The sequence below is a fragment of the Rhododendron vialii genome, chromosome 1a (genome assembly GCF_030253575.1).
Source record: "Rhododendron vialii isolate Sample 1 chromosome 1a, ASM3025357v1".
NCBI classification, from domain to species: domain Eukaryota; kingdom Viridiplantae; phylum Streptophyta; class Magnoliopsida; order Ericales; family Ericaceae; genus Rhododendron; species Rhododendron vialii.
The window spans coordinates 35,423,561-35,442,301 of record NC_080557.1 but is presented as its reverse complement, the minus strand read 5'-3'; the positions used below and the strand labels follow the sequence as shown (position 1 = coordinate 35,442,301).

General features: G+C 38.9%; 1 protein-coding gene across 8 annotated transcripts; it reads right to left on the bottom strand.

Annotated features, from left to right (window-relative positions):
- Positions 1-3,012: 3,012 nt before the first annotated feature.
- On the bottom strand, positions 3,013-17,010 carry LOC131307777 (protein LATE ELONGATED HYPOCOTYL). 8 transcript variants are annotated; one of them, XM_058334491.1, is made up of 9 exons: positions 16,627-16,987; positions 16,514-16,540; positions 15,779-16,004; positions 15,192-15,303; positions 14,842-14,903; positions 6,519-6,743; positions 4,926-6,356; positions 4,061-4,503; positions 3,013-3,577 (listed from the first exon to the last, which is right to left on the bottom strand). In XM_058334491.1, the coding sequence occupies exons 3-8, from the start codon at positions 15,815-15,817 to the stop codon at positions 4,102-4,104; spliced, it is 2,271 nt and encodes a 756-aa protein (XP_058190474.1). In that variant the 5' UTR covers positions 15,818-16,004; positions 16,514-16,540; positions 16,627-16,987; the 3' UTR covers positions 3,013-3,577; positions 4,061-4,101. The 8 variants fall into 8 exon arrangements, with proteins under 8 accessions (XP_058190474.1, XP_058190482.1, XP_058190447.1 ...); XM_058334499.1 differs by having other exon boundaries at positions 3,013-3,550; XM_058334464.1 differs by lacking the exon at positions 3,013-3,577 and having other exon boundaries at positions 3,848-4,503; positions 16,485-16,540; positions 16,627-17,010.
- Between the last annotated feature and the right edge of the window lie 1,731 nt (positions 17,011-18,741).

Genomic DNA, 18,741 nt, shown 5'->3' with positions numbered 1-18,741 from the left:
TGAAGCTGCTTTGAAGAAGAATTTTTGAATTGCGTTCTTGGAGCAAGTTGGAAAGGACATTGTTGCTTTAATTTTTCAAGACTCTTTTTAACAGTTTCAGTTTGGAAAAATTAATTTGAGATACAAGGTTGATGCGACAAGAAACGACTTATCAAATTATTTCAGGCTATGGAAACTCAAGGATGAGTTTTTTCAAGCGGGAGAGGATGATACAGATCGATATTTTAGAAATATAGGAATTTAAATTTATTATTTTGAATTTAGTAGTCTATTAAGAATCTTTCTGTTTTAGCATAAATTACCCGGAATATTAGGCTTTCTTAATTAGGTTTATTCTACTACCCTTTTTATTATTTTCTTGTTCTCCAAGACATAGATTTAGTTTTTCATTATTTCAGTTTCCTTTTTAGTATTTCTAGGTTATTATAAATTGAGTTGTAAGTCTTAGGACTCAGTAGTTGTTAATTTATGATTGAATTAATGAAAATTATGATTTATCTCATTATTGTATATTCGTAAAGAGAGTACCTCTAGTTCATACATGTTCGTGATTGTTCTTATTGTTGCGCAATCTCTTTTTTTTTTTCAAAACGCCTCCGTACATGACCTACCTTGTCTACAGTAACTATGGTTCAAGTCTAGTTCATCAACACTTTCGTATACGCAGGGAAATGCACGAGACAATATTCACAAGATCGATATCAAGCTGAACTAAAGTAGTTATATATATTTAGTATTCATTGAGGGGGTACTTTAATTATATAGAAGATATGGACCCAATACTGTTGCGAATGTTTAGAATTAGAATAGCAGGTTTGTACAGCGAGGGCAGTGGTGGTGGTGCACTTTAATTAAAGAAAAAAGATGAAACCTATCCAAAGCCTCTCATGTCGCTATGCCCTATAGCCATGGGACCGACCTCTCTCCATCTACGTATCTATATATGCATAGTATAAGTGTGTGTATATATATATACATACATACCCACACAAGTTTTAGTAGTATATGAAAGAGGAGCCCAAGGGTTAGGCCCGGTTGATTGGTAAATTTGATTCCCAAACAATTGATCAGGATTTTCGATTATTGGGGTTAACTTTTTATGAATTCCCTAGTCTCAGGACGAACGAATGTCTTGTCTTTGACTGGATCGAAGAGGAAATTAGTTGAGGTGCGCGTAAGCTGGTCTGGACACCTCTGGCAGTCGAACGAGAAGAAAAAGTATTAGTATTATGTTAAAGAGGAGGGGACCTTGGCTTCCAATTAATTCTAGCTAGCTAATGATCTATGTAAAATAATACAGTAGAACAAAGCTGTTTAAGTACTTTGCTTGTTTACAATTTGGTGAAATTTTCCAGGTGAGGACCATTAATGATACAGTAGTAATTGTGTGTATAAATGTTACTTGTACATATACGAACACACGTATCTGGTATGGTAGTAGGAGTATGTATTAAAGGCGACCCATGGGTGCATCAGTGCATGTAGGAGGAGGACCACCACACTCTTAGCTAGCTAGCTATACCGTAGAGACACAATTACACACCCCCACACCCCACAAACAAATGGCTGGATAGCTGGCTGGCATCCTCATGATCATTTCCTCCTCGATCTGTTGGGTTTTTTGCTTCTCTCTCTCTCTCTCTCTCTCTCTCTCTCTGGGGGAGGAGAAGGAGGTCATTTGCTGGTCTAATTCTTTTTGGTGAATTTCACGGACATATACCCCTTAGGTTTGTCATAATGATGGATGTCCCCTCAAGTATGAGAAATAACAATGAACTACATGTGGTTTCTATGTGCTTTTCACCAACTTTCCCTACTGACAATGAGTGAGACATCAGATGTGTTTGACTTTATTTACAACTTCATGTTACTCTATCTAGTTTTTGTAACTGATTAATGTTCATTAAGCTGATTTACTTCGGCCAAAAAATTACAAAAATACAAGTCTTTCTTAGAATGGAAAATTTGCATAACTGAGAGTGCGCACAAATTTTATTTTTTTTAGCGATAGTGGATGGTGTAAATTGTGATATTTGAGTGCTAGAAGGAGGAGTAATTATTATTCAGTGGCGCGATGTCTCAATAATTTCCATAACTATATATTTATGTGAGATTTATACACTTAAGTGTAGACCCTATAACAATGTGTGGTGCTGAGCATCACATGATGGTAATATTTCAAGAACGCCCAATTATTTTTCTTATGGAGATAAGCCATGTTGGATAACCGGTACAGATTTACCAAGATATACATAGCCTAGAATAAAAAGGAGAGTTCAAATTCAACCTTTGAGTGAGTGCCCAAATATCATGTTATAGGACTAGCAATACCTTGTTGGAGGTGTTAGATTAGTGGCACAAAAAGAAATGTGCATGGGTCGCATGGGACACCACTGTTATCAAGCTTGGATCTAATGCTAGTTACATATATACAGTACACTAACATAAACAATAAGCGGTGTAGGGTACATGAGTATGATCCCAGGTTGTGATTGATAAGATATGTTACGAGTTTCATAGATCTCACTGTTAATTACAGTTACGCACCGGAATGTCATATAAGTATCAACAAAAAGCGATCTACGGTTTAGCTACGAGACCTAGGATTGCAATTCGTAGAGTTAGTTCCGGATTATAAAAAATACTAATTTCGTTGGTGAGTTCATTACATTGAAAATGAAAGTGACAGCAGAAAATCCAAAGGATTTGAATCCTCTTTAGGTTTAAGGTCACTTAAGGCTGCTTGTGGGCCTTTTAGGTTAAGGTCACTTAAGGCTGCTTGTGGGCCTTTTCCAAGAACACTTCATTGATTGAAAACACTTACTACTTTTTAAAGCTTATTGAGAAAATCAATCCCAAAATCACATTGATCTGATAGATTACGAATGGGCCAATCACAAGCCTCAGACTTTGAGATGAGGAGATTGGAACATCTTCCATCCGCACAAGCTGCCCTTTAACAACAGTGACACAAATCCCTTTGTAAGATGGTCAGACAAGCAATTCCCTATCTAGTGAACTGAATTCAGACGATCACATTCAACAGGCAATGGTATGTGATGCTACGACACAGTCGAAGATGCGCATATCCCTACATAGGCATGTCTGGAATCGAACAATGCAAGTGAGTTCCACACGGTAGTACGGGGTTCATACACATCCACCGACTCCAAACACGTTTGTATCCGATTCAAGCACTTTGGAACGCATAGGTAGCATTTTTGACACTATATACATTGTGTAAATGAGGCAGTAACTCCCCCATACATTCTCTGACAATAACACCAATCCCAGCAGCCCATTCTTCTTCCATGCTCCACCAAAATTAGCTTTGGAAAGTGTGCCTTCAAAATCCCAGCTTTTATGTATATAAGCTGATAAAGAGCTAAATATGTCTCCAGAGCTCTACCAAATCTTTTTGCCCAAGTAACTAACCGGTAAAGACCTCATGCCACACTTAACCAAATATAAGTCGGCATTAATTATAAGGTAACTGCTTTATCAATCATCCTCTGTATTTGAGAGTTTCATCTCTTTCGCTTCTGAATTTCTACAATGCTAGCATCCATTACTTCCCCTGAATATGAAACAAAACCGCAAAATTTGAAGAAAAAAATGATTTACGAAGCATAAAATCCTCTGCGACCAAGTTCTGGCATAAAAAAAGTCATTTCTAGGAGAGCTTCGTAGCACCCCCTTGGACATAGGAAACAATTGCGTATATTAAACTGGGCTTGGGTGAGAAAAGTACATAGGAATATAACAAGAACAACTCAAACAAGAGAGAGAGAGAGAGAGAGAGAGAGAGAGAGAGAGGTTTTATTTTTCTAACTAGAACAGACATCTATTTGGAGGGGAAGAGGCAATTCATTTCACAACAATTATTTTCTGGTCAAAGGAGTTTTAAAGTGCTTCCAAATAACACAAGGAAAAATACACGTAAAGGCTATAGTACACACGGATACATGACAAAGTTTCATGAGCTTCACGACTAGACAAATTAATCGACGCTATAAAAGAAAATAAGGAAGGGGCTAGAATACAAAGGACGCGCACTCACAAAGGTTTCCCTTGGGAATAGCATGCGTCACTCAACACATATCAAATTGAAGCCACTCCTTCCAAGCGTAATCGCTTGGGGCCTTTCTCTTCACCTTGGCTGCTGACACTTGCCACCTTGCTCTCCGTGGCTTCCACTGAACACCTTTTATACGGCTTAAACCCTGTTCGGCAATGCTTGAGCTTCCCAAGCCCGAGCTCCATTCTCAGCCATCCCTCTTCGCCATCTTTTTGGCCTCTCAATAATGCACTGGAGCTGTTCACTGCAGGGTGATGAATGGAACAAGACCCCCACAACGGTGATGATGCATCTTCAGCTTTCTCATCTGTGTTCTGCATGTCCTTTTCATTCATTTGATACCAATTATTCTCGGTATCTTGTGGAGGTGAAAAGCTTTGCGGCAATATTTGTCTAGAAAAGAGTGCTCGGAAGGCCAACCGCCCCTGCAAGAGACTAATATTAAACAGAAAACGAAAAAAGCAGTAAATTCACTCTACGTTACTTGCCCAGGTATGGGTGTAGAGTTATGTGTCCAAATGTCATATTTAACTTAATTTCATTTCAAGGACACGTGTCCACAATTTTCATATGCATGCTACAATAGTTTTTTTCTGTTTAATTGGATAAATGGTATTCAAAAGGTGCTTTACGGGATTTCATGCAAAGGTAGAAATTTTATGCATATCTTAAGCTGAAATCAAATTACAAACTATGCATGCTAAATGAATGTCAACTAAGCATGTTTGACACAGATCCCATCTTTGTCCAGCTGTCGAATGTCTGACATGGGTACGTTACCTATTTAAAACAGTCCATGTAACACCGAAGTCAGGAAGTAAAGCATAGAGCAAATATTTTCGGTTACCTCTTCAGAGACCTCCTTCCATGAATCATTAGTGCTGCTGGAGGGTCTACAACGGCGATTACCAAAGTCACAAGCTGGAAGGCTTACATCAGCTTCTTTTAATTCTTCCTTATCATTCTCATGCTTCTCTAAAGCATCAGTCTCAAAATCACTGCCAGAATTGGAACCACAAGAAGAACGATCCACCGGTTTTCTGCCCTTTGTCTTGTTCGAATCGGGGAGCTCATCTACCACTGCAGCGTTGTCCTGATTAGCAGCAGTTAACCCCGTTTTTGGTTTTGCTCCTTCGCTTTCCCCAGAGTCAGATGACGACAAAGTCGGTGATTTAGAAGCTGAATTTTGTTCTTGCACAGCTTCAGAAAATTCCGTGTCCAGCTGTTGATTTTGCAAGGGAAGATCACGAGGAGTATTCTCTCTTGTACCGTTGGTGCATGTTGCAGTGGGACCTGCATCTACTTGAGTTGCTGTAACTGAAGCAGGAGTGCAGTTAAATCCATTGTGAAAAGGAGCGCACAAAGGTAGCAGTCCATGGGATGCCCACCAGGCAGTTGCAGCCGCTACTGTAGCGGCAACAATAGCTGCCATACTAGGAGGTGGGTCCGCTTGCCTTGATGGAAAACCTCCTAAAATACCAACTGGAGAATTTGTAGAGGCTTCAATACTAGCAGGAGGCGGCCAGAATGCAGCAGCAAAGCTTGCTGCCGCATGGGCAGCTGGGTTTTGCAACAAAGTAGATACAAGCAGACTTGAAAAGGCGGATGAAACTTGGAGGTATGTTTGGTAGTCACCTTGATTGTTGTGGATGGGGGTGGAAAGAGGATGAAAAGGAGGAAGTGATTGATGAGTTTTGATATGGTCAGTGGTTGCAGTTGAAGTTGCAGATGCAGCAGGATTTGTTAATGGGTTAGGGTTTCCTTGAATTCCTCCCATTTGGTGAAATATGGATTCTCGGTATGGCATATCAGGAGAGACATTTTGATTGATAGTTCCAAGGCTCCCATTTACAACATGCACAGGAACATGTCTAGGGTAATTATGTGCACCAAAATTTACAGGGTGGTTCATTTCTTGTGCTTTATTGCTTTGGACCGATTTCTCATGCGGTGAGTTAGAGTTCTCAATGGTTGAGGTGTCATTTGTTCCATTACTCTGAAACGTCTGCGTCGCAATTTGTTTAACTAACTTATGATTTCCTTTGGGCTCAGCAGTGACATAAGATTCATTTGTTTCATCATGGTCACATACAACCATTGGCACAAACTCCCTGAAAGAGCAAGAATTTTGGGGTCCCACATGTTTTTGCATGGAATCTTCGTTTGCCGAAGAGAATGAAGCACATGGAGCTTCTTGGAAAAGGGTCAAAACTTCAGAGCAATTGCCCTTATCCTCGTCCTCTGTTATATTTCCTGGCTTTTCATCTCCACCAGGTTTCTAAATAACAACAAATAGGCTGAAGAATTTCAGAAAAAAAATTCAAAAATACAAAAAAGCACATACAAGCAAATAGTAAATAAGAAATGGTTCCATAACTCACAAAACAACCTTAAAGAAAAACAGTGACAACAGAAAGTATGCAGGGGGGGACATGTATACCTCAGGAAGGGGTTCTCTCTCCAAGTCCAGTAGTTGTTTACCAGTGAAGAAAGAAGAAACCGATGAATTAGTGCCATCAGTAGCTCCCACCTGGGGAGTGGCTGTTCCCACACCAGTCTTTCGAGGATAAGGATTGCTTGGTTTCCTTTTGGGGCGTGGAGGAGGAATCTCTATGTCAAGAGCTTGTCGTATTGGAACTCCTTTTCCAAGAGCTTCCTTCTCCAACTGGAGATCAAACCAAAATTGTGAGTATAAAAACAAAGTAGACGAATTTCATGCAGTAGCAGTCAAATCGAAGCATGTCAACAAAACAATTATTCAATTTGTCGGCATATGGTTGACTGGTTATTGTTATGAAACAAAATGTGTACTGTGAATTCAATGCAACTAATTAAGAGACTTTGTGTGTTAATGAGGGTTAACCAAATACCATATAGCCTGGTCTAGGGAATGTTGCAGAAAGGAGAGTGGGACTGAGGACTGAGTCAGCTTACGTTAAAGACTAAACTCACTTTGATATGACTAATGTCTCCCAAAGAAGTCTAGAAGCAAGTGGAAGAAAGTTTCTTGAGCATATTCAGAAAGCACACCTATGACAGACTTAATAAATATCAATAGGCCAGCTTCATTTTCATTAGTGCTGAAGATTTAACACTATACCTGCACAAGTTAACTATAAATTTCAGGAAAGCCTATTACTTCTCAACAGGCCAATAGTACAGTTTACTTCTTGTCACAGAAAAGAGTCTCCATCAGCAGGCAAATGGCTCATTGAATGTAATCTTTGCCAGTTAGAGTGGTACTGCAACTTCTGAAATAGATCAGTTTTCTTAACCTTAAGCACAAAGTAAAATTTTCTTGTAAATTTATTAGTACTTCGCAGGATTCAAATATTTGACCTCCATCCAGATGTACCTACCTTGAAAACCCCATCTGAAGGGTTCATCTTCTGAGTGTGAAACAATTTCGGAAGTGGAGTCCATGGTCTACGTTTTTCTAGTATGATATGTTCACTTCGGGTACCTATATGCTTTCATGGGTTTTATTTTTACTCAAGGCTTCACTCATATCAACCAACAGTTAATCACATTTGTTTATGAATACGTCAACTCAACTAAGTTTTCATGGAAAAACCAAATCAAAGTTGCATAGTCCAGTTCCAATGTTTCATGATACAGTTTAACCAAAACTTGGGTGGTTTGACCAAGCAGTACCGTGCGGCCAAACCAGCCCCACTTTTCTAGATTGAACAGATGAGTCACTTCAAAAGCATAACCAACAAAAGAAACAAAAGGAAGAAATAAGGTAAATTCAGGAGTCATGCATATCAATTCAGCTATGAATGCCAAGATATCAAGTATAATATAGTGGCCTTAAAATGCTACTTGTGGCATGCAGGCATGATCAAGGTAATATGCAACTACTGGTGAGCTGTGAGTCAGCTACAAGGGTTTATCTTGAGTGGAAAAAAGCTAAACAGAATGTGAACCAGTGATAGTAACTCAACTATGTCAGTTCAAATGATCTATTATTTGGTTTTTCTGGTTTCGCAAAAACCATATCAAAAGAAACTGATCTTGAGAGTACTGCAAAAGCTCAACCCAGATGGCAGTTCGGTACTCTTGCATTGCAGAAAATAGGGATGTGGGGAAATAGAGATAATTTGAGTGCCACTTCTATCGCTTTACTCGCTCCATTCCATATTGATAGTCAGTACGAAAATTTGTGCTATTTTTCGGGTCAAAAAATAAAGCCCTTCTATGCATAATTTTTCAATTTTTTTCACATCAAATTTTTAAAGATCTTCAAATTGGTGTGGAAAAAATTGAACACGTGTATGCAAAAGTGCTTTGTGCTTTTATATGAAAAACGGCACAACTTTTCTTTAAGGACTATAATTATGGAACAGAGAGAATAGTACTTAAGAAAGGGGTAGCATCGGATATTAGAGACTTCCAACCTATCATATTGCCGGGGACCATTTTAGAAAATTATAGCTCACCTATACAGCACAGATATTCTAAAATGGTGTCGCACCAGTATCTAGTACGGATACGTGTCTAAAGATTGTTAGGGACCACTTAGCAAATTATAGCTCACCTATGAAGCATGGATTCTCTCAAATGGTGCAGTATGAGTATCCAATACAAATATGTGCCCGAAGTGGCCCAATACATATCAGGTACAACCAAATACATATCTAGATTGCCGCTCAAAAAAAAATACATATCTAGATTTTTATTTTTTCATTACCACATGCGGTTCAGCTATGGTGGGGATCCAGGAAGGATACAGTGGGATTATTTTGTATATGCCGGGGACCAAAACACAATTTTTAGAAGAATGAAGTAGGACCAAATTGCAAATAGCAATTTCATACAAATGAAACATATTACAACGTTATATTATGTCAATTGTTGCTGGAACTAAAAGCCCGAGCTCTCTTGAAAACTCTATAGGCAACCAGCAAAAAAGGGTTTGTCATCAAAGAATCCAGCTCCACCAAAATAAAAGTACAAATATCCATTTGTGTCGTAATTTTGCAAAATATTTCTCTCTTTATATGTGGAAAACTAGAAGATATAAATTATAAACAAAGGCATATGCTGGCCGTTCCTGTATCCTGTTTACCTTTTTCCTTTTCTGTACAATTTTTTTTCGTAGTTCTCCTGGTGATAGTTTAACATGTTCCATTTTCCCATGGTCTTCATCCAACAAGATGAATTGAGTCCCTATGTTGAGTGCTTACGCATGACTTGTCCCTTTTTCATTTATTTTTCCTGGTCGAATTCAACTCTTTTTTTTTATATCTAGGGTATCCGATTTTTTCGTTTATTTTTCCTAATCAAATTCAACTCTCTCTTCATTTTTTAGTATCCGAGCTAGCTTACGCGCACCTCGACTAGTCCCCAGAAGACCAATCCCACAGTCCACTAACGGGTGGTTGAATCCAAGTATACCATCCTTGAGTTTGATTTTGAGCTAAAGGCACTCTCAGAAACCACCAAGGTCTTAATGAAGTTTTAGTCGATGTTTGGCTTTACCCTCGGCTGATATTTATAATCAGAAGGTCCTAAGGAGAAAAACAAATATATTTCGCCCGTTTCTCAAATCAGAGAACTCAAAATCGCTGCCTTCTGGTCAAGCTGCCAAAACACTTATGCTGCCATGTCGAAAGTCAAAACTGCACAATCTGGTGAAACTTGTTAAGTTACCAGTAGTCCCAAAAGCTTAAGCTGTTAGGAAATGGGTCCAACAATGTATATCAAGCTATCTAATACCCTCTCTCACGTGCAACCCCGTCTTGCACGTGGAAGATGCAAATTTTCATAGAAAGAGAGAAACTTAATACGAAGGGGAAAAGCAAAATGCATACAGAAGACAAAATGCAAACAAAGAGACTTGAACCCAAGACCTCTCCCAACCAGAGCTCTATTACCAGTAATCCCAGAAGCTTAAGCTGTTAGGAAATGGGCCCAACAATGTATATCAAGCTATCTAACAAAACTCATCTCAAGCGGCTTGGAAGCCCACTGGAGCAGCCAAGTTTCTGTTTGATCTCTTTCATGTATCCTATTTTCCTACTTATACTCGTTCATTCTAGGATTATTTTGGCTGCACCGCAAATCAACTTCTTGATTGTTTGCCAAGAAGGATTGAACACCCAAGGTCAAATCAAACACTATCTTACTCATCTAAACACATTCCAAAAGTCAAACACATCTCGAACAAGGATGAAAACGCAAACAGGTTTCAAGTAAGGGATGGTCCATTGTATCTAGGAATCTACACACTAACGGTCTCCCACTAGAAATGCTCAGACAAAACCTCCCAATACAACGTCAGCAGACTCATTTCTAACCCCAAAATGCAAGACACAAAGGATCATAAGCTCTATGGGCAATGAAAGAGTTGTAACTACAAGCTGCAAAATAAACACTTAACAACAATTGTGAAATGCATATGCTATCTACAAACCTATCTAATCTAACGCATAGAATTGTTAATCACCAATTGATCTAAAAGCTTAAGCTATTAGATCGAATAGCAACTTTATTATTTATATCATCAACTCACCAGAACTCACCTCTCCTCTACAAGTGGGTCGAACAAGTGCACGTATTTTAATTATCACTAGGCATGAGGTTCGAACATAGGATTTATTGTCCGCCTCAATCACGATTATCCTCAACATAGCCCAAAAACAACAATACAAGTCCACTAAGTAAGAACTTAATTAATGTGTCGCCTTTCCTTGTCATGGAGGATAAAGATCTACTTATGACAAGATAGCGACCAATTTAGATAGTAACGAGAAGACGATGCTGAATGTACCAAAGCCAAAATTATAGAAAACTTCAACCTTCCAACAGTATATGCAACTAAAATAAAGTTGAAAATCCAGTACAAACCATAAAGATGCCCCAGAGCAAGAACGCCTTTCCAATCTCAAAACAGGCCCTTAAGGCGATCCCTTTGAACACCAGAGCAAGAACACCTTTCCAGAAGTTGATTTCGTAAAATAATAAAAGTGCCAGTCCAGAATCAAAGCAATAGTAAACTTTGGGTCAAACTATAAACCCGACTATTGAATCAGTAGATATATATATATATATACACACACACACACACACACACTCCGGATCTCCTAAGGGATCCCGCACGGCCTTACCGTGCGGGACTCCCCTTTCCCGACCGAATTACAACGATCCGAGCCGCTCAAAGTGATCAGAACGTGATTTTACGGGTACCCGCGAGATATCAGCAAAAAAATGATCGGAAAAGGCTTCATCCGAACAATTTTTTATTGAACGGTTCAGTAAAAAACTGTTCGGATCAAGCCCTTCCCGATCATTTTTTTTGCCGATTTCTCGTGGGTACCCTTAAAATCACGTTCTGCACACTTTAAGCGGCTCGGATCGTCGCAATTCGATCGGGAAAGGGGAGTCCCGCACGGTAAGCCCGTGCGGGATCCCTCATTGGATCCTGAGTGATGTATATATATATATAAACAGAAATTTTCAAGTAAGGACCTTAAAATGAGGACCTTATATGCGGACCTCCCATTTCTCGCCTTTCCCGATCGGATTTCGATGATCCGAGCCGCTCAATGTGTTCAGAACGTGATTTTAAGGGTTTCCGTGAGAAATCGGTAAAAAAAATGACCGGAAAGGGCTTGATTTGAGCAGTTATTATTTGAACTATTAGATAAAAAATAAACAAAAACTGCTCGGATGAAGCTCTTCCTGGTCTTTTTTTTTACTGATTTCTCGCTGGTACCCTTAAAATCACGTTCTGAAGACATTGAACGGCTCGGATCATCGAAATTTGATCGGGAAAGGGAGGTCTGCATTTTATTAAAATAAGGTAGTCCTTATAAGAAGGGAACTAATATATGTATATATATAAATATCGGGACGGCTCCGGGTACACTTAAAAAAACACTTCATAGTTTCTGATCGAATTTTGTTGATCCGAGCCGCTCAATGTGATCAGAACGTGATTTTAAGGGTGCCCGCGAGAAATCAGCAAAAAAAAAAACCGGGAAGGGCTTCATCCGAACAATTTTTTATTGAACTTTATTGAACGGTCCAATAAAAAACTGCTCAAATCAAGCCCTTCCCGGTTAGTTTTTTTGCCAGTTTCTCGCGGGCACTCTTAAAATCACGTTCTGAACACATTGAATGGCTCGGATCATTAAAATTTGATCGGAAACTATGAGATTAAGATTTGGAGTGTTTTTTTAAGGGTTTTTTTTAAGTGTCCCCGGAACCTCCCCGTATATATGTATATATACATATATATGTATATATATATATACTATATACAGAAATCTTCTAGTAAGAACCTTATATGCGGACCTCCCATTTCTCGCCTTTCCCGATCTGATATCGATGATCCGAGCCGCTCAATGTGATCAGAAAGTGATTTTAAGGATACCCGCGAGAAATTGGCAAAAAAAATGACTGGAAAGGGCTTGATTTGAGCAGTTTTTATTTGAACCGTTAGATAAAAAACAAACAAAAACAACTCGGATGAAGCCCTTCCCGGTCTTTTTTTTTGCTGATTTCTCGCGGGTACCCTAAAAATCACGTTCTGAACACATTGAGCGGCTCAGATCATCAAAATTTGATCAGAAAATGGAGCATTTTATTAAAATAAGGTAGTCCTTATAAGAAGGGGACTATATGTGTATATATATATATATATATATATACATATATGTATGTATATCGGGGCGGTTCCGTAGACAACCAATTAAACACCTAAAAAAACACCTTGAATCTCAATCGCATAGATCCCGAACAAAATTTTATGATCCTAACCGTTCATTGTGTTTAAAAAGTGATTTTAAAAGTGTCCGTGAGAAATTAGCAAAAAATATGACCGAAAAGTGCTTGTTTTGAGCAGTTTTTCATAAATGCTGACAAAAACTGTTTTATGAAAAACTGCATAGACATTGAACAGCTCAGATCATCAAAATTTGATCGGGAACTATATGGTGTTTTTTTAGGTGTCCCTAGAACCGCCACGTGTGTATATATATATATAGTTTCCTTCTCCTACGGAGCACCTTAACTTAATAAAATAAGAACCTCCCTTTCCCAATAGAATTTTGATAATCCAAGCCGCTCAATGTGTTCAGAACGTGATTTTAAGGATATCCGCGAGAAATCAGCAAAAAAAAATGACCGGAAAGGCTTCATCCGAGTAGTTTTTGTTTATATTTTATCAAACGGTTCAAATAAAAACTGCTCGGATGAAGCCCTTCCCGATCATTTTTTTTGCTAATTCATCGCGGGTACTCTTAAAATCACGTTCTGAACACATTGAACAGCTCGGATCATTAAAATTCGAACAGAAAATGGGAGAAATGGAGAGGTCCTCCTCATTTGAAAATGACTGTATATATATATATATATATATATATAGAGTTAGGTTCCGGTGAGGGATCCCTCATTTTATTAAAATGCGGGACTCCCCTTCCCGATTGAATTTCGTTGATCCGAGCCGCTCAAAGTGATCAGAATGTGATTTTAAGGGTCCCCGTGAAAAATCAACAAAAAAAATGACCGGGAAGGGCTTCATCCGAGCAGTTTTCATTGAACGGTTCAAAAAAAACTGCTCGGATGACGCCCTTCCTGGTCATTTTTTTTGCTGATTTCTCGCGGGGACCCTTAAAATTACGTTCTGCACACATTCAACGGTTCGGATTTTCAAAATTTGATCGGAAAATGAAAGTCCCTCATTTTGTTAAAATGAGGGATCCCTCACTTGAAAATTCCTGATATATATATATATATATATATATATATATATATATATATATATCCCAATAATAATCCATTCATAGGTTCATGTAGATGTATGCACGATTGTCAATGACCATGCTACATTTCAACTAGGATTTTACATGATGCAATTTATTTTCGTTATTAGACAATTGGAAGCTATCACACATACTCCACGTAGCCTTTTCCTCCGACTGTCCGACACTAGCTCCTCTTTTTTGTCGTAGAAAATCAATATCAAAATACGGCGTCTTAAGCAAAAATCAATCCACAAGGATAGTGAGCACGTGAATCAACACTTTAGACAAAAATATGGAGAGCCAAACCTCAGCCTATGACCAAACGTCTCATGATCAAACTAAGATTGCATTATCTCCATCATATGAGTCCACACATGATCATCAATAGCCATAAAATGCCCTAGTATATATGACATTTCATTTTTCGGCCTTTAGAACTTTCTAGCATGCTCTCTCTTTTCCTCCACCCTTCTCACCCCTTTCCCCTACTCCCCCCCCTCCCCCGAAACAAACATGTATGAAGATGCAATAACTAATCTATTCCATTAACACGTCTTGGAATTACTTGAATAGTAAAAAAACATGTCTCACAGTGGATCGGCTGTCCAACATTTCTGCATCCAACTGCTAAGAATCACCCTTATCGACTTTTAGTATGCAGAACGTTCCCTGGAAAATAGCATACTCCCGCAAAAGCTACTTTACCATCAAATTGAGATCATGAAAACACAATATAACATTCAGGAGCATATTTCAAGGTAGTAACAACAACGAAACTTATGAGTACCAACAGCAGCTCCCAGAATATTCTGTATATATACGACAACAAACCAAGATCCGATGCACTTGATGGAACTAAATGGAAACAAAAACAATGGTGGTAACAAGTGAACAGTAGGTCAAAGGGTAGATTAAGTGACGAATTTCGTTCATTTGCGTTATTGCAAGACCTAGCAATGAGAAGCGGAGTTTATTTTCTGTATAAGCATAGGAGAGAAGCTACCGATTGACCTTTGTAAAGAATTTCTGTGCATGACTTCTGATCTGCACAGCAGTCTTGGTTCCTATATGTTCTGCGCACCACCAGGCAGAAAAAACCAAAACAAGAGCAAGAGAATTTCCAATTAAGAGAACGCATACATCACAAAAAATTCTCTAAACTCTATTCCAATTCCAATAGGATAAACCCAACAGATTGTGCGGATAATACTAAACATGGATCCCAGATCTTTAAAAAAGAAACAAGTCAACTTTAAAATTCAAGTGGGGATCAATCTGAGTTGAACTTGCAGCTCAATATTAGTATCAACCAATACATAAAGGGGTAAATAAAGAAGAACAAAGGGACAATGAAGTAGTACCTTCGATGCGCTGCCAAGCTCGACCATAGAGTTTTAAGGCCTCCAGAAACCTATTATGCTCCTCCTCCGTCCATCGTTCGCGTTGCTTAGTAATCGTATATGGTTTCCGTGCCTGCCATTATAAGGTAGTCCAAAATCACATATCGGAAGCCGAAATTCGTAATCGAATTCATGGTATTGGCCAATAAGTTCATTCTCTTTCTCTTTCTCTTTCTCTTTCTATTTTTCATTATTTAATTGGGAACTGAAACTTGCAAATAACAACGGTTCAGGTTATCCATATGCTTATACCGGCTAATTTTGTGTCTCCAACAGGCTAGTCATTCGACTAGACATTTCACCTATTTCCGGTTTGACTAGCACATGTAGGCAGACATTAGAGGCTAGGCAAATTTTCTTAACCAATGAGAAATTGTTAATCAACAATCTCACAAAGCATGTGTTGATATACCTTTTTGTGTAATTAACAAGGTAAAACACCTAGTAGTGTTGGAGTACATAGGTGAAGTAGTAATCGAGTAAAATCAAAAACATTGTTATGTACTTTTGCTAAGTGAAATAGCCACTAATGTTTGAGATGCTCTAACCTTAATAAACAAGTCTTCCCCAGAGGAGTTGGTGTCCATGCAAATGGACAAAGGCAGCTAGCGCTGCTTCAGATCCTCCCTGATGAGTAAGGGATAAAACAACAGCCTTCTTTCAGCACTAGCCACATCCAAGTATGCTAGAAATCGCTTAGCTGTGGCGTTCGACCACAAAAACCTGATATCTTTTTACTAAAAGGGAGTAACAGCAAGTATAGAGCTCCCAACTCTGCTTCCAGAGAAAAACAAATTCAGTTTTCGCAGTCAATGATTAAAATCACCATCCACTGGAGAAACCTCGGGGGCGGCTGCAGGATTTTAGCTCACCAGTGACAAAAATAAATAAAAACTTTGCGTGCAAAAAAATATATAAGATAGATATATTCATTTTGATTGAAATTTAGCCGGCCTAGTTTATTCTGTTTTATTAAGCTATAGGTATAGGATCTACTTACTTACATAGTTACAAATTCAAATCCTCGTTTGCTCTGGATTTCACTAATAATCAATTGCAGACAATATTACAGAAAAATCAAACCGTAAGTAAAAATAAAAGCTTTGAACATTTTTTGAAGCCAAGGTTCGCTTGAATCCCTAAAAACCCCAGTGGAGCCGCCCCTGAGAAAACTTTTCGATTTTCGGGTGAATTAATCACAAATCCACAGCAAAGGCAAGGGAGACAGCTTATCTGAATCGGAAACAACTTAACAGTAAATTTCCTTTAATCAGAATCCTCACCAAAAGGAAGCCGGACTACTGCAATACCTTCACGAAGCGAACAAACAAGAAGAAAAGCATCACTAATCGCACACAACCTTCAAAACACTTGAAAAACCAAAACCCTAACGTACCTTCCGAGAGAAACCGATCCAGTACTCGATCACGCCTCGTCCAACTTCATCGGAAGGCTCGCCGTAAAACACCGAGCTTTCTGGTACCAGAACGCAAAAGTACACAAAGGGGCAGGAAATATAAGGGTTGGGAGTTCCAGAGAGAGAGAGAGAGAGAGAGTAAAGAACAGAGAGAGAGAGTGAGAGAGGTAGATGGAGGAGTAGAGGAAGAGAGAGAATGGAGTCTGGGGAGGAGAGGGCTAAAACGGGGAGAACTGCTCAACCACAGGAGAAATCTCAGCCACGAGTAATTTTGGTGGATTTTAATTTGGAAGAAAATACGGAAATGGAGGGGTTTTAATTTGAGGCTGCGATGCAATGGAAAGGGGAAGGAGAACGAGGATTGGAGTGAGGGGAAGAGGATGATGCCAAGTGGGTGTATTTTAGTGGTGGATTGGCGAACTCCACCGTGCGCTTTTTGTTTAGAGAGAGAGAGAGAGAGAGGGTTGGGGGAATTCTACACCACATACTTGGGTTTTTTTTTTTTTAGGTTGGAACTTGGGAGCACAAAAGCGAGTAATATATAAAGAATAAAAAAGGAGAGGCCACCTATGTCCCGTTACGGGGCCCACCTCATACGTGGCTCCCTTCCACGAAACTGCCTGTAGCCGGTGCCGGTCTTGGAGTCTATGGACACGTCTACGCTTTCCTTTTCTTTTAAGCAAATGTGAGAAGTTATATTCAACTACTAGTGCTAGCTCATACCTACGGTACTACGCATTTCGATTGGAAGTGAATGGCAATTGTGTGATTTAGGTGAAAATCATGGGCACTTAACCGGAAAGTAGGATGAAACACTACAGCCTTTGGATCAAATGTATCTAAGTCGTTCAAACAACTTGTCCCTACACCCTTCTGTTTTATATTCAACTATGAGGCGAAAACCTACACAACAGTGAGGAATTTCATGGGATAAAATGGGCTTTCACAGACCGGACAAATCATTAGGAAGGGCAATCAGAGCACAATATCTGTAACTCTATTTCAAACTCGACTAGCGAGATCAAATTCGTAGAAAACAAAACTAATATTAAGCACATGACCAATAAACCACTGGACTAAATCCAGACAAAAATAGAACTAAATCCTGACGAAAAATGAAATAAAGCAAAAAAAAAATGCACTTTCTTCCGTCATTGAGCAGCCCTTCTCTTGCCTAGCCCTTTACTGATCAAGCTCTCAAGTCAGCAACCCATGAAACCACCGGCGACCATGCGACTGCAAACCCAAAAGCAGTGCGGCGACGAGCGGAGCGGCAAGCGATTTTGGTGAAGAAATGAGAAGGAAAACCATATCTAAAGACAAGGATTGATCTCTCCCCTCCCGAGGTTATTGAGATGTTACATTATGTCCCACGGTGAAATGATTTTCAAGCTGTTTTACATACCCTAACTTCTCAACAACCCACCCCGATCAGGCTTTTTTGTAAAGGGTCAAGGTCTTTTTCAGCTTCTTCATCTCAAAAAATGGAAGCTAGCTAGGTTGGCTGCTAACCGTAGAAGTGATCTTTGATCTCTATATTAGAGTTGTGCACAGTTTGGATTGGATCGGATTCCTGCGAATCCAATCATAATTCGTATCTCACGATTTTTAGAAAATGTAATCCAATCATAATTCAAAAGTCTCACGGTTCGGTTCCAATCCAAATCATGAGTCATGATTCGGTCCCGATTTCATCCATGGATTTCCTTCCATAAAAATAAAATGATGTTATTGCTAACTAAAAATGCAAAGCGCAAACACTAATTAGATATGACAATTCATAACATTACACTTAGTATCCCTCGAGTTTTATATATCGTCACATTAATGTAACGAATGGTAAAGTTATAATTATTTATAAATATTAAACACATGTATATTTTTTAAATTTTATTTTTTTAGATATCGCACGGTTCGGGTCGGTTAATCCACAGTTTTGAAATAAAAATTCAATCATAATCCTCATCGCACGATTTTTTAAATTTTTAATCCGTGTCCGGACCATTAATCCACGGACAAAATTCAAAAGTAACGAATCGATTCGGTCCAGACCGGTTTCACGGTTCACAGTTTTTCTTGGACAGCCCTGCTCTA